Source organism: Anomalospiza imberbis, chromosome 1 (assembly GCF_031753505.1).
Source record: "Anomalospiza imberbis isolate Cuckoo-Finch-1a 21T00152 chromosome 1, ASM3175350v1, whole genome shotgun sequence".
Taxonomy (NCBI): Eukaryota; Metazoa; Chordata; class Aves; order Passeriformes; family Viduidae; genus Anomalospiza; species Anomalospiza imberbis.
In genome coordinates, this window is record NC_089681.1 from 68,362,544 (window position 1) to 68,389,726 (window position 27,183).

General features: G+C 37.3%; 1 protein-coding gene across 4 annotated transcripts; it reads right to left on the bottom strand.

Annotated features, from left to right (window-relative positions):
• Positions 1–818: 818 nt before the first annotated feature.
• On the bottom strand, positions 819–27,172 carry VSTM2A (V-set and transmembrane domain containing 2A). Of its 4 annotated transcripts, none has more exons than XM_068195809.1 (5): positions 26,669–27,171; positions 24,189–24,355; positions 23,167–23,217; positions 19,517–19,853; positions 819–3,632 (listed from the first exon to the last, which is right to left on the bottom strand). In XM_068195809.1, the coding sequence occupies exons 1-5, from the start codon at positions 26,745–26,747 to the stop codon at positions 3,544–3,546; spliced, it is 723 nt and encodes a 240-aa protein (XP_068051910.1). In that variant the 5' UTR covers positions 26,748–27,171; the 3' UTR covers positions 819–3,543. The 4 variants fall into 4 exon arrangements, with proteins under 4 accessions (XP_068051910.1, XP_068051920.1, XP_068051928.1 ...); XM_068195819.1 differs by having other exon boundaries at positions 819–3,754; positions 26,669–27,170; XM_068195827.1 differs by lacking the exon at positions 819–3,632 and adding an exon at positions 3,755–3,892 and having other exon boundaries at positions 26,669–27,172.
• Positions 27,173–27,183: the final 11 nt, after the last annotated feature.

A 27,183-nucleotide genomic window follows, 5' to 3' on the forward strand; every position in this document is an offset into this window, starting at 1 on the left:
CAAAATGCCATGGATCTTTTTTCCATGTATTACAAAGGGTGTCATTGACACCTTACGGGGCTGGAACATGCTTCTTTTAGCCTGATGATACATCAGATCTCAAGGTGTGTTAGTGTAGATGGCATATACCTTGAAATAAAAAAGTGTTTCATACTTACCCATGTCTATTCTTCTCTGAAAGACAAAACCTATTGGAAAGACCTGAAGAAAGTGACCATATGCAATGAGGCTTTCGGGACAGAATTTGAGAAGCATGAGTCATGTAAAAGACCACTTCAAAAATGGACTAATTTTGTAAAATGGATAAGGACATTGAGTTGAGAGATATTACGACTGCTAGATGCAAATTGCCCTTCTAGATACCCTACTCAACAGGGAGCTTTTCAAGTTTTAATTAAGCCACTTTTTAAAAATGTATTTGTATTAAATACAAACTAGAATTGAACCTGGCAGAAAATAGTAGTAGTTTCATTCCTATGCCAAATATTATTCATAAAAGAATTCTTAGAAACAAGGGTGTCTACTGCACCTTAACTTCCATTTTGAGAAATTCTAGGAGCTCCAGGAAGATTCTCAATTTGAAGAATAGCTGTTAAGACACAGTTTAAAAATTAGAAATGTAATACCCGCTCCTGTTGCTGCTGCATCCACACAGATTGGCAGAAACTAAAGCTGTGCTCTAGATCTGCAACTAGAAGGACTGGATCAGCCTTATCTGAAGACTTTGGATGTGTGGTTTTGAGAGGGGAAGGAGGACAATTTCTATGTCCTCTTAGTATCTCATGGAAAATTTAAAGGCTTTTCAAAAGTCCTACAGATTTCTTTTGTCCTTTTTTTTTTTTTTTTTTTTTTTTGCTGACACAGTTGTACAATAGCAGATCATAACATGTGAATGTCTTCTGGCTTGCATCACACTAATCCAAGTGGTCTAGAATTCTGCTTTTAATTTCAGCTCGTTCTTTAATCTGAATTCCTAGTACATGGTGATTTATATCCAAGCAGCTAACAGCATAAAGCAAAACACAGTATCAGTTTAACACAGTAACAACTTAAGCAATGTGAGGCTAGACTGTGCTGTCAAATGCCCTATGATGGGCAGTCTCTATGTGCATACATGGAATATTAATACAATATATGGATACAGTAAACAAATAAAATACATGTGCCATTAAGTATTTGGTTCCAGTTAAGACCAACAGAAACTGAAGTTTCCAAGCTCCAAGCAGGAGATTCTCACATTGTCCAGTCATAGATAGCTGTTTCGGAAAGAAAAGGGAGATTTTTCTCCAGACCTCTCAAAGTTTGGTTCCACAGGTGTTTTCAGAAAGCGAGAATTCAAAAAAGCTCTGACCCTTGACTTTTTCTTTCCTCTTTCTATCCTCTCTGATCCACAATATTGGCTTTGATTCAGAACATTTTAATGGGGACAGTTTTTAATTTCTTTGTCAGTAGCCTGATAAACTGTTATAACTATGGAGAAAAACTTTCTCAATATACAATATTCTAAATGGGTCATAAATTTTATGTTGAAATAAAAGAAATTTTATTTCTCCTGATGGTTACACCTGATCTGATTGTATTATGCTGAACTTCTGCTCTCTTTATTACTGCTAAGACTTGTCTAAAACTGAAGAAAGACTGACTATTCCCAATCAAGCTTACACAACAGAATTTATGGGAAATTAGATCTGCACAAATATATTATCCTGTTCCAAAGCATTAGGTTAACAAAAGGTTAATTCTATGCCTTTATTTGTTCTTTATCCTTTGAAAGTAATGGGGGAAGACATCGGACTTATGCATATTTTGAAATAAAATGCTAGGCCTGTAGACCACAGACTGATGAGATAATAAACATACTTTTAAAATTTCTTCTGCAGTACTTACAATGTGAGGAGAAATCACACAGCTGACCACACTGCAGCTACTTAATGCTGCTATAAATAGATCATAATAAGCATGTGGTGTATGTGATTGTCTGTGCTGATAAATGAAAGGGTGTGAATTTTTCAGCATCAATGGAAAGACAGGAAAAAGAAAAAAACCTTCCTGATTGCAGCTGCAAATGGTAGCAATTTTTGCTTCCTGCATTAATGAATGTAATTCATGTAACACATATTACATCATTCAACAGCAAAATTCTCACATTCAGTTCACAGACAAAAAGTATTTTAATTAAGAATATCAATGAGTAATGACAATCCACTTTCAGAAAAAGCAAAGTAAGACACTTCTTTGGCCATGTAGAAGGAGCTGTGATGCAAATATATTTTATCAGTGTAATAAATTCACTTTCCTAAAATTCTTTACCAAAAGAACATCCTTAAAGACATGTTCTGGTTTATTTTTCTGTTTTCTGTTTCTAACCTTCCTTTACGTGCAGTATTTGACTGCAAATCTGCATTTTACAGTCTTTAGTGATTGAATCACTTCATCTTCTATAAACATCACAAATTCAAAGAGATTTCAGCATCTGAACTCCAACACAACATACAAACTAAAATAATTCATTGTCTAGAGACCATAACAAATTTTAATGTGCATTTACAGAGCAAACAGAGGGCTGAAGGGTGTCAAACCAGACAAAGTGAAGATATGCATTACAAAATCCACACATTACTGAATTAAAAAGTGGTGTTTTGTCAAAAAAGGAAATAAAGATGTTTCTTAGTGGCACAACATACAGATAATATTAAAAACTGGCTTGCATGAGGACCAAAGTATGTCTACTCTGAAGTTATATCACACAGACTGTAAGCAATTTACAGAATTTAAGTTAGTTTTGCATATACAGGAGTTGCAAAATTAGAGAAAACACACTGAAATATAGAAAGCACACACACACAAAAAAAAAAAAGGATGTATATATATAAACCTCCACATAGTCATCAGGGGTTGGCCTAAGTTGGTACTTGCCATCATTGAACAAGAAACAAACAGAAAGACAAGGAAAAAAACCTTAAAGGGTGAAAAGAATAATATATTGGAAAACAAAAAGAAAAAAATCTCAAAAGAAAAATATCCTCATATGTTTTTCAGAAACAACATCCCATAGTCTGGTGAGCTGCTTAGTAGAATATTCCTATTCCTCATGCAAAAAAAAAAAAAAGAAAATAAAAAAAAAGACTTTTTGATAAAGTTTGTGTGTATTCTATTTATGTTAAATCACTATAGTTTGTTTCATTATTTGGCCTCTTTTTGCTTCCAGGCTGGAATGGTTCTTTCAGCGTAGGAAACCAAATGTCATCCATGGTTAATTCTGTAATACTAAGGACTCGCAGGCCAACCCCTGAGAAGTCAAGGATGAGGCTTCTCCTTGCCGAAAGAAAAGGAAACTAGGTCTTGCTGTTACAAAATGTTTGATTACATCACACCAGTTCTCTTCAAATAAAATATCAGTGATACGCCGAAGAAAATAAGAGATATCAAGAAAACATGTGGTATCCTCTTCTTTTTTATAATATTTTATTTTATTTTATTTTATTTTATTTATTTAGTAATTTTGTTTGTACTTCCTGAAGAAGGTGCTCCTTGTGTAGAGGTTTAGAGTACATTGGGTGCAGAGTGATGGTTGGAGGTTAGGGTCAACTTTGCTGTCCGCTCCGTGGATTTTACAGGCGATTTGCTCTTTGCTTTAAGAAGAGAAAGTGATATTGGAAAAAGTCAGCACTTTTAGATTAAAGCAAAGCACCCTTCACAAAGCCACAAACAAGAAGCAGGACAGAAAGTCCATGGCTTGTAGCTATCCTCGCACCTGCGGAAGAAGTTATAAGATATTCGCTCATCTTGCAGATTTCCAATGCTCCTTATAAGGCTGTTTTAAACATATACATTTATTTATTTAATTAGCTCGCCAGGTTGGCTCTGGTGCCCATGAATGTCTTGGCATGCACTGCAAACAACAACACATACAAAGTATTTCAGTCCCAGGGAGGGTTTTTTTTTGTTTTGATTTGCTTTTTTTTTTTTTTTCTTGTCTGTCTTTTTAAACAATATTAACCAATGAAACCATAAACCAAGAGGAACAAAACCAAACACCTTCCACCTCAGAGTGTTCTTTACAAAATCATTTCCAGCATCACATTATTGACTGCTAACAAAAACGTCATCCAGTGGCTAAAGACCATTTTCTTATAAACCAGAGGAGATGCAGGCAAATGACTGTGCTATTTACAAGGGGGACACAGACTGCCAAAAGGTTTGGACTATTTATTTTTGAGAATTATATTATCCCAGACTTTGTTTTCTTTTTAAAAAGCTATGAAAACAATGGTCCATATAATTATTTCTAAACCTATGACATTGTATTTAGTATGTTAGCAGAATAAAAACATTCGGAGCTAGACTGATTAAACTGAAATGTTCACACACCAAGGGCATGAGTATTTAGTTGTTTTACATGCCAAGTATCAGTGCTTGATAACTCCCCATATCATCTGGAATTACATTCAAAATTTGAAACTAATTACTTGAGGTTAAAGCTATAAATCTAATTTGGTAGCACTGTAAGTACAAGTTCAGATTAAAACAGGTTGAATAATGATTAATAGATTTTATATCTGTGTTGTATATTTGAAAAGGATAAATATTATTGATGGGTAGAGGCATTAGTCCTATATCAGGGTAACAATGGTTTATAAGTAATCCATGAGAATGATGGGACTTGTAATAAATTGTTGATTTTTTTCAATCTATTAATCATGTATGTTTTTGTAAAGAACTTAATATTAAAATAAATTATGGATTTCATTGCAGCCCCCAAAAGCACATTTATCATAAGGAATATACACAATGAAAGCAAAAAGAAATCCAGGCAAGTGCTTAGTTTTTTAAAGTTTTCAAATGTAACACTGTTCTATGTATCTGATAACTATAGTGAAGCAAGAAGTATTTCTGTTCCTGTCTTTAGTAATTTTTCATTCTTGAAAAGGGGATTAAACTAAATCACAGATTTTAGATAAACACTGCTTGCTTTGGTAAATATATGTGTGAGATGTTACATACATAGCAGTTTCCATAAAACACCCCTAGTCCTCTGTCACATACACAAGAACTTCTAAGCAATAGTAATATTTCAATTATAAAGTGTGAACTGATTTGCTAAATAAATAATAGTTTTTAAATGAAAACTTGAATGAAAGACATTAATAACATTTTTCCAAGAGAAGTCCAAAGGAACTTTGTGCTTAGTTTGTACTGAAAGAAGACATGAGTGGGAAGCCCTACCATTCTCTTGCCTGACTGATAACGTTACTTGTAGTACACTGCTGTAGTTTACTCTGCTTCTCAGGACACTTGTTCTGTATTACAAACAAGCAAATGCACAAGCAAATTTGCTGCAACTTTTTCCTTTGTGTTGTTCTCACACAGGTAGTATTTATGATCTTGAACCCAAGAGTTCGATTTCTGGTTTTGATTTTACCGCAGCATGAGTTTGTTCTCTCTCTCTGCAAAAACTGTTAGTTGACAGATTTTTATGAAGGCTTTTCTTTCCTTAACAAGGTTAGCAAAACTCAGTTAGAATCTTTGTGAGTGTTAGATAAATTCCTGATGTATTTAATTATTTTTACTTCTTTTATTCCATTTAATATTTTTTATTTTTGTATGAACTAAGGAAATATATCTCAATACAACTCTAAACAGATCCTTAGAGATACATTTTGTCTGCACAAAATACATATAATGGAACTTGGAAGAATCTCATGAATGTATTTTAAAATAGTTTTTATAACAATTAATTATATTACAATTTGAGAATTTTAAAACTGTGCAGAAGACAAAAAGTATGATATCAAGGTTTAACTTAAAATATGCTACAGTGGGAAAAGCAGCACCATATTTGCAGACCAAATATTCTCTGATTTTTCCTTTCATTTTTCTTTTTTCAATAAGACAATGTGTAGATCCCCAAATTAGAGGGTAATTTATAATGCATGGACATAACCTTTTTATTTATAATGTTCAGTTTCTCCATAAATCATGACATCCCTCCAATTAATTTCACATGGTCTACATCTGTGTTTCTCTCTAAACAGCAAGTTTGTTTATTTTGCAGGGGATTTAGACTAGAGTACATGCAGTAAGTACAAACTAAATTCCAATTCTAAACATATTGGAAAAAATTAAGGGAAATAACAACTAAAACCATTTCAGTTTCTATGTGGGAAAAGGGGCTATTAAGATTATTGGAAAAAAGCTGTAATAGACAGCATCCTCTGAAAGGTTTTGGGAAGTGGTTGTTAGATATTAATCTGATTTAATAGTTTCCAAAATGCTGTTTAATCCATACAGAGAAATTTTTAGTCCTATGTCAGCCCACACAAAATTGACTTGAAATATACAGTGACATATATGGCTATTAGGTGTGCTCTCACCTTTTCAGTGATGCTTTATGAAATAAAATTGAAGTTTAAGTATACTCAGATTTTTGTTTTCCAGAGAAGAAGAATTGTATTTTTTCTTTCATGAACCTAAGTATTTGTTTTGATTTTGCAAGAGTCAAACCTGAAAAGGTAGAACAAGAACATAGCAAAACTGAAAGCAGCTTTTTCATATTTTCCCCTTTTTCTGTTCTGTCTTTTTTGCTCATATTTTATTGTTTTGTTTTTAATCTTGAAAAAAAAAGTGGAAAAAAGTATTCACAAATTTTCATTTTGTCTTGGAATCTGGAAGTCATAGGGTGCTTAAATCAGAGGCTCAATTCCACTATATCCAAATTCAGACTTCCATGCAGGTGTGCTTTTAGTCTACCATTCTGTCTAGGACTTGAAGAGTATCACCTGAACAGACAGCATGTTAATGTTAAGTTAAAAGCTGTCTATCTGGCTGTGGATTTGATACACTGATTACTCATTATCCCACCATTTCAAGCATTACTTTATAATTAACATAATAAGAGCTAAAAGAAATTTTATTGCAGGTCAACAACACTGGGTAAAGCTGGACAGCAATTATGTAATCGTCAAAGACCATCACTCAGAAGAAGAGCTGTCATGTAATGTATGTGTGCATTATTTCTACATTATTAGTTAAACTCCACTTGATGTCTGGGTCAGACATTCTCACCACTCTCACAGTTTCACCTGTCAGCCATGGGGCTCCAGTTAAATTTCTCTTGTGATATGCAAATTCCCATTAGTTGTCTTTTATTTCCTGCTCCAACAGATATCCAAAAGGGCAAATATCCCTGAAATACTTAGCTTTTTCCTGTAAACAAATGCTACATTGCCAAAGGCATGTGATGATGAGTCTTTGTGCAACAGCATGAAAGATTAGTTCATGACATTAAAGTGTTTGAAACCATGTTTTATTTGAATTTATGATTTACTTAAATGTTAAGAACACAAAGAAAAAAATAGTGAAAAAAAATTGTGACCCTAGTTTTTAAAATAAAAAAAAAAAGTCTCTGTCACAAGTGCTTGTATTTCAAGGCTCATGGTGTATGAACCCCACTAAACTAAACATCAACACAGCTAAACATCAATTTTTCTGTGTTAATGAAATTTGTTTTAGAGCATCTAATTATAAAATAAAGCCACTAGAAGGTGTAGATTCTTGGTAAAATGCAACTGGTCAAAAAGGTAGTTACTCATTCCCTGCCTGAATGCAAATAGGCATGATCTCTTGCCTTCACTAAGATATTGATCAGACAAAATTTGTGTATGATACATGGGATTTGGGGATGCAAGCAGGGATGGTTGAATAATTTTGCCCATTTATTTTCACAACTGGATGAAACACTGAATTGTGAACAAAGCAGCTGCCTCAGGAACTAAAATTTTAGCATCTTCTATTTGTAAGAGTACCTTACATGGTAAACCACCCTGGGTCTCAAACAGTTTGCATCTGCCATTATTGAAGTTTAGCGAGTTTGGCATTCCCTGTACTTTCTAAGGTTTAGGATTTCTCTGGGATGTAATAGCATCCAGCATTCTGAGCCTCAATAGCTGTCAGAGCCTCTGAAAATTGTCTCCTTACAGTTGTGTGTACAGTGCACAGAGTATTCTCATACAAATAACAGAAGAAATCTGAAAATTCAACAGCATTTCTTTAGTACTTTACTAAACATAAAGGTTTAGTTAGGGTATCCTTGAGTTTACTTTAAGTAGTAACTCACTGATCACAGGAAAGAGTAATGCCTTAGTAGAGCCCTGGCTTTGTGCTGACCACTACAGGAGAAATACAGCCAGTCACACAAAAGTTCATCCCAGATTCTCTGTACAGATTACATTAGGCCAAAATATCAACACGTGTATTGAGACATATATTTGGGCTGTGCTGGGTATGAGTTAATTTTGTTGTTCTACTGATTTCTGAAATCACAGAGCTGTTGAAAGCTTGGAAGCTTCATTTCTCAGGAATTTGTGCTGAGGTTTTCAGTCTTTAAATGCCTGGTTTTGCAACATTTAGCTTTGCTTTATACTGTTAGATTTGAAATACTCTTCTTGTCAGCCCCAGTTGAACCCAGACAAAATCATAATTTTACATTATTTCCAGGAAAAGTAAGTAAAAGTTCATGTGATATCTGCCTTAATTTTACTGGGGACATAAATAAACCATAAGATTACTTGGAGGATATCTGCAGTTTTATTTCCATAAAGACAGGTAAAACCAAGTATGACTGATTTTCTTTGAAGTTTTATTTGAATATGTCTCACACAGGATTTCAATAAATAGATTCTTCCCCCCTGGCCTACCAATTGCGATCATTCTTATTCCTCTGAATTTTATAAATTGCAATTGTGTATATCTCTTCTGTAGTGATAGGATAAATATACCCACACTCAGGAAGAAATTTTCTTGTCCAGAAATGTAAAATCCCCCTTTCCCTCTTTGGGGCAATGACTTGTTTTAGGGCTCAGTTGTCTGTGTTTAATTTTGGGGAACTGAATGACTGAATGAAGTTGAGCAGTAAGTATCATTCATATTCAATGGAGACCCTTTTTTTTAGGCTTTTACTCCATCTTTCTCAATTGGCTGTACAGTAATCAGCTTAAAATAATGTGATTTGTTCATCACATACTGCAGAGGGCAAATGAATTTGTCTCACACACCAGAAGAAATTTAGAACAGGCTATGTATTGAATTTCCCTGAAGTCTACTTAGGCTTTGCATTCAGCATGTAGCTCTGTTTATGTGATGTCTATTCATTTTCTTTTAGTGATGCCTAGAAGAGGAAATGAGAAAGAGAAATGGGATTCCAGATGGATGCTTAATCCTTAGCTTTTACTAGATAAGGCACCCAGAGTTGTTCAGTCTTGTAATGGGGAAAAAAAAGTTACAACTTTCCAACCCTAAACAGAAGAGAGAGTTCTTCCAGAAATCTGAGCTATAATAACTTCTGGAACCCTTTGTGGGCTAAGGCAGGTCACAGGCTTTACCTTGCTGTCAGCTACACCTCAGGTCATGTTCTAATGCAAACTTGAGATGGAAGCACTTGGAAGAGAAAAAAATAGAGGAGACTTCAAATATTGGTAGCATGTAGGAAAAATTATATTTGGCTTCAGGCAGTGGTCCAGAACAAGCCATAGCAAAACTATAAAAGGACAACAGATAGCAGTATGAAAGGAGAAGGAAAGAGGAGTGGGACTTTGGATAACTTCTTCATTTTCACAATGCCAAGATGGACAGAAGTAGAATTAAGGGTATACTGGTGCGAAATAAATTGGAATTTTCCATTGTACATCACTTCTACACACCACTACATTCATTCTACACCACTTTCTACATCATTCCTGACATTAACTCCTACCTAGAGAAAAATTTAGTTCTTGTCATTTTTGTCTTTCTACTAGAACATATCTGAGAGTCATCATTCCCTGTTTAAATCTTAAAAAAGTGCTCTTCTTCATATCTCATTTTTAAGCCTCATGAGTAGACCCAGGCTTCCTAATTGGGCCATCATGCACTATGAAGAAGCTAAGAGAATCTCTTATGTCCTTCTCAAAGATGAAAATAAGATCACCAAAATGATTCAACCCTGTCATCCTCTTGCCTTGAGCAGACAGGAGGTGTAAGATCATTAAACATATAATTAAAATGGGAAGTTCATCAATATTTATAGATGTCTGTACTCTTCTGATGAAAATGGCCAAAAGTGACTGTTGAGCTTGAACACAGCTTTTCAGAAAGATTTAATGGATAGTGCAGTTGACTTAGCCAATTTCTCCACCTTCCCTGACTTTCTCAGGAGAATGACATTCTGCCTACAGTCACAAATATCCAAACATCAGCCATTTGTAGCAGACATCCTATTTCTCTTCTTTCCTTTAGCTGGTGTTTGGACTTGCAAAAATATTTTCACATGTGTAAGTAAAGCATTGACTTCAGCTGTTTCTATTTCAGTGAGAGAGTACTTTATGGGAAAATGGCTGCTGAAAGAGGTGTTTCCATATCGTCTGTGAAATATCAGTGTTAGCTATTTAAATAAAACTTGTGTGAGAAGCAGTCCAGGAAACAATGCCTATTGCACTAGTTCAAAGCTGAGGGGGAGGGCTGAAAGCTTAACCAAATGCAATTGATAATTGTTATTGTTTCAGAACAACTGGCAGTAGGTTTTTTAACTGCTCTTATCAGCACTGGGCACTTCTCCCTCACATTCTTCTCTTTCATCCTATCTCTCAAAACCACAGATAAAAAAAATCTTCTACCTTTTTTTAAGTGTGAAAGAAAAAATATAAACCAGGGCATTTGTATTTATCTTATGAAATGGCTGATTCTAACGAAAATGCATTTATTTCTGATTGTTCTGTGGTAACTCATCCTCATAATTTTATATCAGCACTCTACTTTCATATCGTTATGCCCTCTACTGAATGAAGGTGGAATTTAGGCTGTTAACAAAAATGCTTGAATTGATTCTTTTTTTTAGTAGCCAGTTTGTGGTGTTGTAACTAAACATGCCTCCAACACAAACTGCTCACCATTTTTGTAATGTGCATATAAATTTGTGTATATTTGATATAAACCACATTTAATTAAACAGTGAATGGAGCCATTCTTGAAAGATACCATAAAGTTACAACAGGACTCTTATCTGAAGAAAAAGAGCATTGCACTTGTCATTTTGCCCTTTTGCTTTTTGTATCTTGTTAATTCATTCATCTATTGGAAAGCAAATTTGAGTGGGTGATACTTAATATTACACTATCATCTTCAACAGCACTGTCATGAAAAACATATGCAAAGAAGGTATTATAATACAGACAGAATAAAAAAAAATCTGATTTTTGTCAATATTTCAATATGTGACGTGCAGTTCCCCTTTTCTCATTTTTTACACCTGACACTCAGGCTTATGTTTGACATACAGTCAACCCGGTCTCCTGTTTATATCATTTATATAAGAACTGTTTTCATGAAATTCAGCTACATTTCCACTGGATGTGTGTGTTTTCTTCTGTCTGATTCCTAGATAGCAAGTGTTTTGGGGCAGGGACCATTCCTCTGATCCTTTGCCTGGTGAATAATGCAGTTGTTACAGAGATTAGAACAATGTCTCTGACAAACAGAAGGTGCCTCTGCCTAAGAGCTATGACTCACAAGTTTTTAATGGGTTTAGCTGGAGCAGTTTAAGATGATAGTGCCTCCATCTCTCTGCCTCCCCCTCTTATGGAAATTAAATCCCCAATAGTAAAAGTGATACAAGCAAACCTCATGCCATCTCTTAACCTATCTCAATTTAAGAGCCCTGTTTTAGATTATCAGCTGCCATTAATGTCTTTATGACAATATAGAAGCTTGACACAGTGAACTAGGAAAGCTGAGCAGTGGACAAATATCTCCTCCTGCCATCAAGATTTGGGACAATAACTTCTGATTGAAGAAAGACAAATACTTTGTCTGGCAACATTTTAAACTGCTAGAGCTAAATCAGTGTTCACAGTCCAAAGCCTTCCCCCTTGGTATTTCTGTTTTGCAAATAAAAAAAAAAAAAAAAAGCAAATAAAAAAAATCACTCCTACAACCACAGTACACTAATTTGAAAATGGTGGACTGTGAGAATGAAGCTCAAAATATTTGGCCAAATACATCTGAGATGTGGGATCAATCATAACCATGAAATATTAATCAATATTCAAAGACTCTTCAGGTAAAAGATGGTCACTAAATGGTAAATACTGAATGTGTGGTAATAATTCACAAAAGTACAAAATAGGAAATTGACCTGTTATTTTGTCAGCATTTCAGGCAGGCACAAACCTATGTAGTCATATTATCTAACATTATAATTCTACTAAAGGGCCTTGCACCCTCTGAATGTATAGCTCCCTGTGAGACCTACTGCTAGTTCTTGGCTTCATGACTGATTAATTGTTTCTCCTTGACAAAATATCTTGTCTTTTCAACTTTTTCTTTCAGTGGCACAGAATGGAGATAGATTCACTGTCTTCTGTAGCCTTGTTGAAGTCATTTTTATAATCCTTATAGCCCCGTGGCTGTGATTTGGTGGCCAAAATCCTCAGTCAGTGTCACAGGAAACAACAGCAGCTGAGGTAATAACAGCAGTAAAAACAGGAATGGCAGCAGAAGTAGCATCCAGATCTTTACTTTGCATTTTTGGTGGTTGATGAACACACAGATTGGATGTTTGAAGCACTGTAAATGGGGCTGTGCAACTAACTTTCACATTTTTATTCACAGAAAATTAGACAGGTTTTTCCAAGATAGTAGCATTCGTGAGTAGGTGGGGGATCAAACTTCAGTGAGATGGATCTGACTAGAACACCCACACACAGACAGGCTAACAATTTGCACTGCCAAAAAGTACAGTGGCAACTTCCCTATGACAGGGTAAAATGGAGTTTGGAGTAGTCTTCTCAAGGAATGCAGCAAGATCATTAGTTTCTCTTCAAATACCATCCATCTTTATCATCAACAAAGAAGAATTAATTATTACTCTAGCATAAATACAGTAACAGTTTCTGGAATATCTTTGAAGCTTTTAAATCATTTAATAAAATATGAAATCCCTCTCTAGGGAATAAGAAGATACTGATATTGTTGAGCTTTCTAGCTAGTCTAGGCTAAGATTTCAAAGAGAAACACTAGAAAAAAGATGATCAAAGGTGAAGAAAATGCACACAGAAAAAAATTGAAGCAACAAAACCCACCATCCAGAATGCCTTCTCCCCCTGAATCTGCAAGCTGAAAAGAGCAGTTTTCAGGTGTTTTCCTTCCCTTCATTCAGTTCCCAGAAACCTCCACTGTCCTAAACTTTATCAGGTGGTACAAGCAGAGCAAAGCTTCAATTCTTCTTGTAATTCACTCTCACATTATGAGTAGAGGAGAATTCATCTTCATCCTCATCCTTTAGCCAATTTTTTTGCTATTTTAGATGAATTACATCCTTTAGACTTCAGCAGAGTTGTATCCATTCCAGCCAGTAGATAATTGCACCCATTCTTTTCCGTTTTATGTGATGCAAAGGATTTTCATAATGAAGTAGGACGCCATAGAAGGGGAATTGCCTGCTTCTCATCTGAAAAAAGCGAAAATATCTTCTGCTTTGCTGTATATCAGTCATGTAACAAATGGATTGTGTTCTGAAGCAAGGAAATCCCATCAGTTATTTCAAGAGTAGGCCCTGTCACATACACTGCAATCTCTGATGACCCCGTGCAATCTGTCTGATTGTGAAGCAATGAAAATCAATTTGAGTGAGCTGACAAACAAATCATACACAGCTTCCCTCCCACCCTTTTTTTTTTCTCTTCTTCCTTTATTTTCTTCTCTTTGTTTACTGAATGTGTGCCCACCTACAATCGTTCTAGTAGTATTTACCAAAGAAAGTTGTATCAGGCATGTAGAACAGAACTGTGATTCTGCTACTCTGGGAGCTCTTGAGTGGTATCTTAGCAAAGCTTTGTATGTGAATTTTGTTCTAAACATGAGGTTAGTCTGAAGGGTTTATTTTTAAGCAGCTAAAAGCAAGGAAGAGATATGATTAAGTGCATATGTAGCAATGACAGTGAAACACACTGGTAATATTACTAAAAGAATAGGAAAGATCTCAGCACATGTGCATTATATAAACTACAATGTAGATGGGTAAAGGACAAAATTATTTTCTTGGACTTTGTACATTTAGTTACAACTGTGTCTGTTCTCACTGTTTCATGAACAGCTTCATGAGTAAAAAATAACAAATGCAGCATCCAAGTACCATCATTTTTACAGAAATATGAGTTACAGTGATGCTGTAATATATTTAACAACAAATCCCAAATATTGTCTCAAGAAATTTCAGAAAACCATTATTTTCTCTTGTGATTCATTATCAGTGTTTAAGCATGGGCATAACTGATGTTGAAAATAGTATCTCTGATTTCAGAAAGAATATGTTTGTAATGAAGCATACCCAAGTACCCAGTCTGGTATGGGCATGTGGGATTGCACAACTGTTCAAACTTGTAGAGCAAGAAAAAGGAACAAGTAGTGGCTGGTGATTGCTTTCTCTTCCTTATTCCCAAACCTGTCTTTTTATAAGAGGGATAGAAATGAAAAGAAATTGACAGTGGCATAGTATCAGTGGTTGGCAAAGGCAAAGAAGGATGGCTACAAAAAGCAGTTAACCTTCTTGTGACAGGAGTTAGAACTGCAGATACACCAGGAAGAGTTTGTGTCTGGGTCTAGGTGAACTAAGCACTAGGAACAGGATTTTAAGTATTTGTATGCATTTTGTTCTATCAATAAGTACACATATAAGAAATTAAGAAGTGTGGTTTTTAAAAGAAACATAAGGCATTATTGAGTGGATTTTACATTGGAAATCCTTGCCTTAAAAAAAAAAAAAACAAAGGGTGGAGGGTTAGCTCCTGTAAAGGTGTTGCTTTGTCGAATAATTTATTCAGAGCACATTAGCACTTCTCAAAAGATGTTTACAGTTTCAAGGTCAAGAGCTAACTAGCTATATGGTCTACATCAACTAACATGGTTTGAATTGATTCTATTATTTTGAGAAAATAAAAGAAGCAGAGCAGCATCTTTTCATGAAGAGGGAATTACAGTGTATATTTCAAGTAAAAACAGAGGTTGCAGTGTATACAGGTGTAAACTGGAATACTGTTTTTGCAAGCATTCTGGGAACAGCTGAACAAGGTTCAGAACAAGAAGAACAAAACTGTAATTTGGCTTTTGCTTTCATCAAGTCCAAAGGAAACAGAGACATGACTTTTTACTATGCCACAATCACACTAATGGTTGGTGCCTCCCAGACTCATGGGTACTCAGTTTCCAAAATAGTAACTATGCAAGCCAAAGATCCTTTTAGGGAAGAAAGCAGTAATGGTGGCTGTCACCTTGGCAGAGGCTAGAGCAGACATTTTGTTCCTTTGCTTTGAAAGAAGACGGAACATAAATTAAAAAAAAAACAACATGGAAACTGGTTTATAACCTAAAAGATTCCAAACCAGAAATAAAATTAGTGCTTAAAATAGGTTGATGACAAAAGTTTCCTAGATTGTCTAGATAAAAATGGAGACAGGAAGTAATGTTTATCAGTATGAACAGACTGAAGAAAAAAATTTTATCCTCTTTTTTTGCATTCATGCCTGATGATGAGCTTCTCATTGTGATTTAAGATGCCAAGAATCTAGGTCATTCTGCCTAGGTAAGTACCATCTTCTCCTTTGAGTTACTTTCCAAGTCATTTGTTGGAACTCTGCCATCATCACAGGAAGTTTTGGCATGTAGATAGCTTAATAGATGAATTTGTTACTTCATGAAAGAACAAAAGAGTTGCTAGAAATGTGCAGAGTCTGTATATAAGCAGGCAGAAAATTGACCTAATTGTCACTTCTTCATTTGTAATTCTCTGAGACTGATCTTCTTGAGTCTGAAAAGCAACTAATGGCTTTGAGTGCTTTAACAGAGCATTGGCAGAACAGGAAGAGCTTGGGGGAATATACTCATTCTCAGCACAACAAATTCTTCAGCTGGTTTTGTTGCTATAAATGTTGAGTGATTTGAATGCAGACAGCAGAGTTAGTTTAGATTTGTATCCATGAAACAATGACATTTGCTGCAGCTTGGAGAATATTTAGCTTCCTTTCACCTGAATTCATTTTAGCTCTTGGACCCCATTTAATTCCTTAGAATTGCAAAGCTTTGTCATAACTCTGTACTTTTACCTTTGGACTAAGATTGTTATGAATAATTCAGGAAAAAATATGTCTGTCGCTCCACCTGCATAGGACATTTTTTGGATGTATGCAGATTACTCTGTCAAATTACTCAGATTCCTATTAAGCTGTGATGGGTTACTTCATTTGCTGCAGTCCATAATTATGAAATGAAAGGGTCAAGCTGTGTTGGCTTTGACTTCTGCTTTCCTGACTTTTTTGACTTTGAGTGCTTCTTAGTATATTATATAAAGACTCTGTGGGAGATATTCTCATTAGCTATTTCTTCCTGTATTGAATCGCCATTATTCTTACAGTAATAAATATATTTTTTTACACTCACATAATATTTTTCAGAGCAGTGCCAAATACTGAATGGGCCTTGTAGCACTTTAATTTTTCAGCTGTGGCTATATAGTTCCCTGACAGTTATCAAAGACATTCTTACTTTTGAACAGAGCAAGAGAATAGCAGAAATATCTGTTCAGTTGGGAAGTGCTGATGTTTTAAAGTGGTAGTGACTGTTAAATGTTTTTACAGAGCTACATAGTAAATATCCATTGTTAAGAAATAAACAAAATTCTGCAGTGTACTTCAGGATACAAGTAGAGTGCTATCTACCTTTAAAAAATAAGTTTTAGGGACAAAATAGTCATATAATCTGAGTCAATTTTTCATCTATTAGTAGCCGAGCTCTTCAGCAGTAGCTGAATACAGAATTTCTAATAATTCCACAGTGTCATGTTTCCCATTGTTGTAAATGTATTTCACAATAATCTGTGAGCATGGAAGTAAAATTTATTGTTTGCCAATAACTACATACCAGCTCTTTATACTGGAGAATATTTGATACAATTACCTATGGTTAGTAGTACTTTTCTGTTCAAGCAGTAGTGCTGAAGTCAATGTTTTACTCAACATGAACAAACATCACAACCTGTACATCTTTCAAGTACAAATATGTACTTGTGATATATTTGTATTCAAACATGTTTCACAGTTCTAGGCTGGATGAATACATTGCTTACATATAATGTAATCACAGAGCAGTCTTGTGCATGCATAAATATGGTTCGCATGATGTTAAAGAGAAGACTCTCATTTGATAAAGTGAGGAGGTTGGGTTGATTCTGTACCATAAAAAGATAGACTATTAACATCTATGAAACCTCATTTCTGCTTTATTTGAGGTCCCACAACTGACATATCCCCTCCCTCAGCTGAAGTTGCTCCTCTAAGTTAGATAAAGCTAAAACTCCCCACTTTCTTGTGCTCCTGTGGATATTTCTATTACTGTAGAACAACAATGGAATGAAAATCCAAATCTCACCACAGCTGGAAAAGCCAGGCCAAGATTCTCGAGTAAAGGAAAGCAATCTCGGTTCTCAACAGTTCAATTGATGTTTAAAATCTGATGTCAAAAATATCATAAATCATTTGTGGAGCAAGTGACCATTAAATTGAAATTTAGCATATGTGTGATTCCTGGTACACTTTTAGTTCTTCAATAGATAAGCTACATGTCTGATGAATGTAGCATTTGTCTGTGCTTGGTCATAAAAAATGAACTAATAAACTAAATTATATTTTATCTGTTCAATTTTTAAAATATTTCTGATTGTCAGTACTTGATCTGCATTAATCTTTGCTCAAGTAAAAAATTATTTTTTTTTTCTAATGGGGACCTTTCCATTAATACCTACAAGTTCTGAAATAAGAAATGTCCAGTAATCAGTCAAGACATTTCTTGGACTAAGGACATAAACAATACTATAGAGTAAATTATATATCCAAAATGATTTAGTGGATTAGCTGTTTTGTGCACACTTTGGCCACAATGCAGTATAGTCTGTTGCTACATATTTCATAAACCTCTGACTATTTTAATTAATTTCACATAAGATGGAATAGAAAGCAGAGTTCTCCCTTTATGGAAAAGTCTGCTCCTTTGAAGTGTATGAGTCCAATGGAAAATAAGAAGTGTATATGCTTATCTGAAAGGAAATCCATGGTAGAATGGTAGTTTTAAATCAAGTGAAATATTTATTTTCTTCTAAGAGCTTAGATATTTTTTGAAGAGTTTAAAAATGAAAGTGGCTCCATTTCAGGAAAGAAAAGTGAATGCAACTTACATAAATTTTAAAAAGTGTATACAGAGGTAAAATATTGATAGTATATGCATCACCTTTTTAACAGCAATAAGAATTTTTATATGAATAATCATATTGTTCCAATCTGTAAGGAATTGCATTTTCCTCATAAAAAAGTCTTTCTAACTTTTCTTGCCTGTAACTTTGAAGTGATTTCACAACAGGTGTGCTGTGAAATTTGTTGTATTCACAGTTTTTGATTCAACAGCATACTAGCAGATAAATGGTGCATCAGAGTTAATTAGCTTCCATTACATATTTTAAGGTATGCTGTGATTTTGTGCATTACATTGGCCCTCAGTTTAAATAGAAGTAGCTTAGAAACCCTTAAACTTGCACAGTTTGTTTTCCATAGGATATTTAATCATTTACAACATCTCAGTTTTTTATCTTGTCCATTTCTCTATTGCCATCATATAGAACTGCACCTCCTGTATATTCGTGTACTTTTGTATAACTGTGAATTTTATGGTGTCAATGTTGAAAGTGAAGACTGATATTGATTATAAGTTATGTATGCAATGGTGAAAAAAATCCCCCTGACAAAATGTATAAAACATTAATTTCTACATGACAGACAATGGAGGCACTGCCATTTTAACCCCTGATACAAAGCCAATGATCAAGCACTTGAAGATGACAAACACACACTCTCTGAGACATCCAGGTCTTCTAAACTCTCTGAGGCATCTAGGTCCTTCTAAAGCCTACACAACAGAGAAACTATCTGGTTTCTCTAAGGTCTCCTAAGATTTAGAAGTCAAGTTCCTTAAGAAAATAGTATTGTCAGTGAAAGTGGATTAATTTTAAGAAATGTTGAAGATAGAAGTTAGGTGACTGATGTAAAATAACTTAGGAAGAAACACATCTGGAGGAGTGTTTTATTTAATTTATCATGCACAGACATCTTAAAATTATATGAGTCATCCACTGGCATGCCCCTGTGTCTCCACACACACTACAGGGAAAACTAAGCTTTGATTTGAGAGCTAGCCTTAGGTGGGTAAAACTGGTAGAGATAAAATCCACGTATAGAAGTTTAATGTTTTTTTCTTCTTCAGCTCAGAAACTTATTCTTCAGATTTTAGGAAGTAAAGAGATAGCAGGAAGAATAGAACCAGAGAGAAGGAGGAACAAATGAACACCACACTCTTCCTAGTCACAATTCCTGGTTACCTTGTTGATTTAGCCTCCTTTTACATGCTGGTAAGCAATCAAATGAAAGCTCAAAATGCTTTACCATACCTGATTGTGGACTTTGTTTGGGGATTTTGGCTGCTGCTTCGGGGCTGGAGGTGGCACGTACACGCTGATTGGCAGAATTGTGGATGCTACTTGGGACAGCTGCTGAGATGTTTTTACGAGGTTTCATGTCTTGCAACCACATCGGGGATGCCTCAAAGGCTTGCATTCGCCGGGAGTGGCTGTTAGCATTGACTTTGAGAAATGCCTGGGCCTTGTATTCCTGAAGGTCTCCATAGTTGGCATCGGTCACCCTGCACTCATACAAGCCTTCATCCTTTTTCCTCACTTTTGAAATCTGCAGCTTGTGGGAGATATCATTCCCTTGTACTTTCACAGTCTGCAAATTTTCCAGGAAAAAAGAAAAAAACAGAGAAAAAAAACACTGTCATGAATTCTTCTTTCTTAGGAAAAACTCTATGGGCATAGCACAAATTCACTTGATGGTGTGATTGTGCTTACTGCAGGGAAGTAACATCAAGGATGAGTATGGCTAATTGTATGTATGAGGATGCCTGAAATCTTCTTTCCAAATCTGCTTAGATAGTTTGCTCTGAAATCTAATTAGCCTCAGAAAAAAAACCCAAAGTACCATGTTCATTCCAATTAATTGTTTAAGATCATGAACATTCTTAATGAGCTTTCTTATGTAAACCTAGTATCCATGTACTTTATTGGTTAAACCTTTCCAGTTAGTTGGCTTTATTGAATAATTCAGTTTCTGAACTATTGCATTAACAATTTTGTTGGAGATGAAGATTTAAACTATGTAAATAACTATTTATTAGATAAGCTTATACTCTTCACTATATTGAAGCTATATTTTACATTCAGTTTGTCCCCTTCAAGTGTGTATAAACATTTGGGGATTTTTTCTGTTAATGATAACAAGACATATTGTGTCAGGTTGTTTCTTTTGTCTTTTTTACCTATATACTTATTAGAAGCACATGTTCAGAAATGTTTTAAAAGTTGTCAGCTAAAAAAAGACTCCTGATTTATTTTTAATTAGTTCTAATATCTGAGGGAAACATAACATATTTTTATTTCTGATAATTAAAACACACACAAGTAAATTATACATCCAGAAATGTGTGATAGGTATTAAGATGCATTGGGAAAAGTTAACACAGATTCCTTTCTGTATGTTCATCACTTCAGAGAATTTATATTTAATTAATTTTCTATTACTCTCTATCTGAATTAATATCTGTTGCCCCACAGGAAGCCACTTAAAAGATTTTCCATGGAGTATAAATCTTCAGCTTTGAAGAACTACTGAACCTGGTTTACTTACACCATTACATAAACATGGACGCAAAGGTTGCCTTGTGTCATATCAGTGACAGCCAATAAGGAGACATCAAGATGATGAATACATGGTAGATCACAAAAATAGAGAAACACTACATTGAAGCTAGACATGTTATCGGGGATTGTACAATATATTGCTTCTGACAACTTGGCCTACTGTAGTAACCAGTGTTGGCAAGACACCTATTATGCCTTCTTGATAAATTGAAGAGCAATACTCGTGAATATGTCATTGCTTTAAGGTACTGAACGGACTTTATAGCCTGTTGTGTTGTACCCAGCTCTGAATTTATACTTGGCAAACTGAGTTGAAAGTATAGATTACATACTTATAGGCATAATGTATGCAATATTAATTACACAGAAAGTGCTGGATAGTTATTTAAATCATATTCAATAATAATACATCTCTACTGAACAATTCATGTTCAGCAAAAGGATTAAAGAAGATTCATAGGAATTGAAAGAAGATGGTAGGGTATATTGTGACTGTGCAAGAGCCACAAAATTAACAGCGCTGCATAGCCCTGGTGAAAAACAGAATTGTTTTTGATTTTGCATTTGAAATTTAGAAATTCTTGTAGGCAACACATATGCATGTTTTCAATTTGTGCTGCTTTATCATTTAGAACAGACAGAAATGGTGTATTTCAGCCTACATCTAGCATTTAAAAATATTTATTAAATGTACTTTAGTTTTCTCTTCATTGTGATAATTTACATTACTACTAATGGAGCTGTGTATGCCTTTAAAAGAAAAGGATAGATTTGTAAGTAGATTAAAAGTAGATTTAGACATCAACATAATGTTGACTATTACAAATATAAAATAAATGCTTTATTCAAGCTTATAGGAGCACTGTAAATACCTTCTCATTAATTATTATTATACATAATGAAAGAGATTTGTAACTTCAAAGATGAGACAAGTTTTACAGTCTATATTGTTTCTCAGTACTTATGGACTACTTCAGGGATTTCAAATGAGCCAGTATTGATAAAGAATGAATTATCTGCTAGCCCTATGTCTAGTAGAATAGTAGCCAAGGACCACATGTGAGCCTCATTTGTAAGGTAGTTTACAAATGCAACTGAAGATATGGTCCATGACACAAAGCATTTCTAGTTGATGGTGAGAAGTATCACAGAAAATGCAAGCATGACTACCATATGTATTGTATTGAACACAGTATACCTGAGTCCTCATTTATAAATGCCCTTCAGCTATACTTAGGTGTACTTTGACCTGATGTAATTATCTAGTTTGTTATTTGTAGGCATCAAAAACAGCAGAGTAAAAGACTTGTGAGAAAATATTCCCCTTTATTTTTGCTGTTTTAAGCTTTACTGGTACTTAAAGCCTTGTCTGCAGGTCAAAAACACTTCAAAAGCGATTATGCCAGAGAAAGGGAAAACCCCTCTGGGCTGAAAGGGAATTTTCATGATGCAGTATCTGCTAAGTATCTATGTCTTTCCACTGCAGTGAGCACCACACCATCATCCCACCACCATACATTTCTTGGGATGCTGAGGGAGAAGGATCTAAACTATTCTGAGGTCAGAAGCAGCCTTCTGGCTGTGCCTGACTCAGGACATGACACAGCTGTGGAAGGCATCCTCTCCCTGCGGGGAACAGGGGTAATAGAGCAACGCTGCTTTATAATTCTGTTGAGATAAGATTCTGGTTTAATCTCCAAGCAGCAGATTGGTAACTTTCATAAAACTGAGTCTCTGTTGTCAAAAGTTGAGGTTGCTCCGAATGGGGAGGTTTTGTCCAAAGCCTTTCCCAGCTTTCTTTCTGCCAGTGGGTATGGACCTGAAAAAACACCCATTTAAGTAGTTGCACACCCCGCTAAAGGCAAGTGCAGCTTCATAGACACATTTCAGCCTTAAAACCAACTTTGGAGTGCTAAGGCAGACTCAGCAGTTGCCCAGGGTAAATGAGAACAAGAAATGCAAGGATGGGTGCAGGCTGAATTTTTCACAGGTTACAAACAGGGTCTGCCTATGGGCTTTGCCTCGACCATGCTGGTCGATGCCTCCATGTCCAAGGGTGCGGGGGGGCCTGCACGGGGAAAGGCTGTCCTGGCATCCTCTGCCAGGGCCGTCAAGAAAGCAGTTACAGAATTATAGAATCAATTATTTAGGTTGGAAAAGACCTCTAAGATCATCGAGTCCAACCGCTGAGCTGCGGGTTGCCAGCTACCCGCAATCTGCGTTTCGGATGGGGAGGAGATGCGGGGCAGGAGCAGACTCGGCGCTCGGAGGCGAGGTGGACCCTCACTGGGGAAGGGACCCCCGGCCGGCGGGGACTGCCCGCGCTCTGCGGCGACACTTACGCTGATCTTTGTGCCGTCGCTGTCCAGGTCCCGCTCGGGCAGGAGCTCCACCTGCAAGGAAAGGAGCGCTGCCGTGGGTCTCCGGCCCTCGCCCCGCTGCGCGCCCCGCTCCCGCTCCCGCTCCGCTCCGCTCCCGCTCCCGCTCCCGCTCCCGCTCCCGCTCCCGCTCCCGCTCCCGCCGCGGATCCCGTGGAGCGGCGCGCCGCGTCTGCCACCTGCGGGCCGCGCCGGGGACAGCCAGGGAACAGCGGGGGACAGCCGGGGAACAGCCGGGTACAGCCGGGCACAGCCGGCATGGGCGGCCGAGGAACGCGGACCTGCGGACCCTCCGCCCTCCCTCCTCGCATGGGCGTCTTTTGCCGCGCCCGGTGAGGAGATAGCAGCGGCTATAGGGTCGAGCATCCCCGAATGGCAGTGGGAGTGGACATGGCCCTTCCTGTCCCTCTCAGAAGGATGAAATCACGCAGTTGACTGATTTGGGGTTTTTACTTCTTTAGGGGCATTGGTTCCCCCCTGCCTCTTCCGCCCCCTCCTGCGTGTGCCCTCCTGTGGCAACTGCTTATGGAGTTAGGGCTGCCACCTCAACTGCGATAGCTGGAAACTGGAAGGCACGTGTAGGATCTTGCCACATGGGAAATGTAAAATTCCCACGAGGAGCAATCTTTGAACAGCTGCTTTCCAAGGGAGAATGAAATAGGGAAAAGAAACAATTTTTAAAAATTAACAAGGCAGGAAGGAGGTGTGGGGAAATAGACTTTGGAAAACCTGTGTAGTTTTGTGAGCAGCCCTAACTTCATCGTGGAAGTGACAGGCACCAAAGGCACCTACCCCTGAGGTGGGCATTTTTCTCTGCAGTTTGCTGCTCTGGTATTTCATAGTCAAAATTAAGTCCCTAAGGAGATGCAGAACCTCTTTCAACTCCTTCCTTCTGTTCTTCCCTACTTTCCTTCTCCCCTTTCCTCCCCATCCTTTCTGTATCATTCTCCAGATGGTTTTATGACACCATGGCAGAGGATCAGTACCTGAGTGCCTGTCACCTCAGCACCAGCCTCTTGGTCCTCAGCTGCCCGCAGAAACCACCACTGGATTTCAAGGTACACCGAAGTAGAGCCACTTTGGAAAGCACAAGACATCTCCACATTCTGCCCTTCAGTGGCCGTGACATTTCGGGGAAACTCTGTGAATTTTGCTGTAAAACAAATGCATAACATATTGCTACCTTCTAATCATTTATGCTCTGCTTCTTGTGTTGTTGTTTTTTTTTTTTTTTGTTTTGTTTTGTTTTGTTTTTTTTTATTTATTGTTTCCTCCCCCGCCCCCCTTTTAAATTCTCTGTTTTCTTTTCTTATTCCCACTCTTTTCATTTTTTTTCCTCCTGAGTGTCCCACACATTATGTCCTCTGGTTTTCCTCACACCCAGGTATGTTTTTCCTCCCTTATGCACAAATCCACCCTCTTTACACTCTAAATTCTGCTCATGGGAAATGCTATAGATCCCTCTGCTTACTCCCATGAGCTGGTGAAGTTTCGCATAATTAGCTCCAAATACCCTTGGGCAGAATGCAGTATTTCACCAGACTCACTGAGGGATTTTGTACAAGACCACTTTAGGAGAGGAAAAAAATCAGACTGATTTATTGTATTTTGTAGGGCTGAGCTGTAGACCTCTAAATTGTTACATGTTCCACAGCCAGCTGAAGCAGCTGTTGGCACAGGCACCTCTGGGTACTCTTCTGAGTGAGTGTTACAATCACTCATCAAATGTCCTTTTCAAAGGCTTTACCTGACTTAGTTGCTCAGATTCTGAGAACCTCTGCTTGCATAATCAGACCAAAAATCAATTCACCTTCTGTTTCTCAGTCCCAGCAGACACTTTCTAGAACTAACCTTCATATTTATATCTCAGTCCTTCAACAGCCCATTTCAGTTTACCACTGCTAGGTATAAAAGCTAATGCTGATAGACATTGTCCAAGACATCAGTAATTCTTTAAGTCTCAGTCTTTACTTCCTTCTCATCCTTCCTATCACTCACTTTAAAATTGTGCAACATAATGAATCATGATAGTCAAGTGAGGGGAACTGCAGAAAAACAATCTAATAAATAAATGCTGTGTTTCAAGAAGAGGAAAAATTGGAAAGACTCTGCAATGTCGCTTTCTGTTATGAATTGCTACAGATTGACTAGAGCATATTATGATCTGAAGGAAATGTGATGCAAAACAAATACTGCTCATTGTCTCCTCCCCTCTTCCCCTCTTTTTATACAGTCTTCCTAGCCAACCTGGAATTGGTGGGATAATTTGGTAACCAGTGTTACTTCTCTTTACCCTTACATCTGTGCCTGGCAACAAATACTTTCAAAGCTGCTAGCTTTGTATTCCACGATGCCCCTTTTTCAGACCCCCACCCCCACCAGCCAGCCATTGCTAGTCACCGACTTAAACTGCCAAAAGGACCGTGCATTTTACGTGTTCGGTGCTAGTAAGTTTGTTTTGGGGTTTCTTTTCGATTTGCTCCTTCTCTCCCCTCCTAGTCAGTACGCGTGAGCGGCGTGGGGACACGGAGAGGAATACTGCCGGCATCCCCCTCTGTGGCACCGCCAAGCGCGAAGCCGCGGGGAGCTGCGGGCTGGAAGGGCGAGCAGGGGCAGCGGGCGGTGGGCAGGGGGCGGTGGGAGGGGGCAGCAGGCGCAGGAAGGACCAGGCGGGGGCGGCGGGCAGCGGGCGCGATCTGTCCGTGGTGCTGACGGCGGCGCCGCAGCCCCGGGGTCCCGAACAGCCGGCTCCTGCAGCGCCGGGGCTGCTTGAAATGCAAGGCGCGCCTTTCGGCGGAGAGGGAGGGAGGAAGGCGACGAGGGTGGGGGAGGTATTCAAAGAAGTCGATTTTGTCTTTTTCTCCTTTTTTTTTTTTTTTTTTTTTTTTTTTTTTTTTTTTTTTGATGGAGGAAGTGGTAGAAATGCACAAATGCACATAGTCACAGAATAGGAATGAAGGTCTGACTCTGAGGATTGCAGGATAATAAGAGAGGAAAGGGAAAGCAGCACAGAAGGAGACTGCAATATTTTAAACGAAGCAGTAGGTTTAGCCAGCCGGTACTTGGTCTGAATGCAATAATTATGCATGCACGGGTAGGTGTTTATTGTCTGCAAACATGCCTCTATAACAACATGCACAACTCAAACACATGCATGTCCATTCCCCAGCACCCCTTCACTCTTCTGCAAGGTGCCTGCTATTTCCCTCTTTGCATTTGGGTAAAGGAAGCCTTTTATACTTCTACTTTGGGGAAACTTCTCACTTTTCCTATTTACAGACAATTTTGTCTGTACAAACTAAATGTAAACCTGATGCTTGGTGTCCTCACCTCTTACACATTTTCATTGTTTTCCTTCTTTTCTCCTTTCTTCCTTCCACCCCCCCCTCCCCACCCCAATTCTGTTCTCAGTCTGTTTTAGCATAGCAAACCAGACACACACATATTTGACAATAAGTGATCTTACCTTGGGTAGAAAGTCCTTGTTGAATATACATAACTGAAAAGAAAATGAATCCAATATAAGCTAGAAAGATCCCCATCATTCCAAGATGAAGAAGTCACATCAGGGAAAAAAAAAAGCCAAAGGTGTCCTCAGAAAAGAAAGAATTGATATATAAGTGTATGTAAGTATTTCAAATATCTGAACAGAAAGAAATTTGCAATGTTACAAAAAGCCTCTGTATTGTAGACCTGGCTGCGACACTGGCAGCATTCTGCTGCTCAGTGGAGTCTTTTTCTTTGAGAAGAGCAAGTATTGCAATACAGTGTGGTTCAGATGAGCTGTCTCAGGCGCTGTGTTGCTTGAAGTCCAGATACAGACTAAAAAAAACACAAACCGTTGAAAAGTGGGTATCAGCTGCCTTCTGTGCCTTTTTTCAGCTACCTGGCAGCTTCGCCCAACGTCAGCTCTTGCTGCTCAGGATGGCGTGATGACTGCCCTCCCTACACACTGATCCAGCTTGAGAAGAGAGGAGTAGG

Excerpts from the sequence above, each read along its gene's own strand:
- VSTM2A (XM_068195809.1), bottom strand. The coding sequence starts at position 26,747 with ATGATGGGGATCTTTCTAGCTTATATTGGATTCATTTTCTTTTCAGTT. Across the intron at positions 24,356-26,668 it reads ACAAGGACTTTCTACCCAAG|CAAAATTCACAGAGTTTCCC; the intron begins GTAAGATCACTT and ends TTTGTTTTACAG. Across the intron at positions 3,633-19,516 it reads CAAACAAAGTCCACAATCAG|CAAAGAGCAAATCGCCTGTA; the intron begins GTATGGTAAAGC and ends CTCTTCTTAAAG.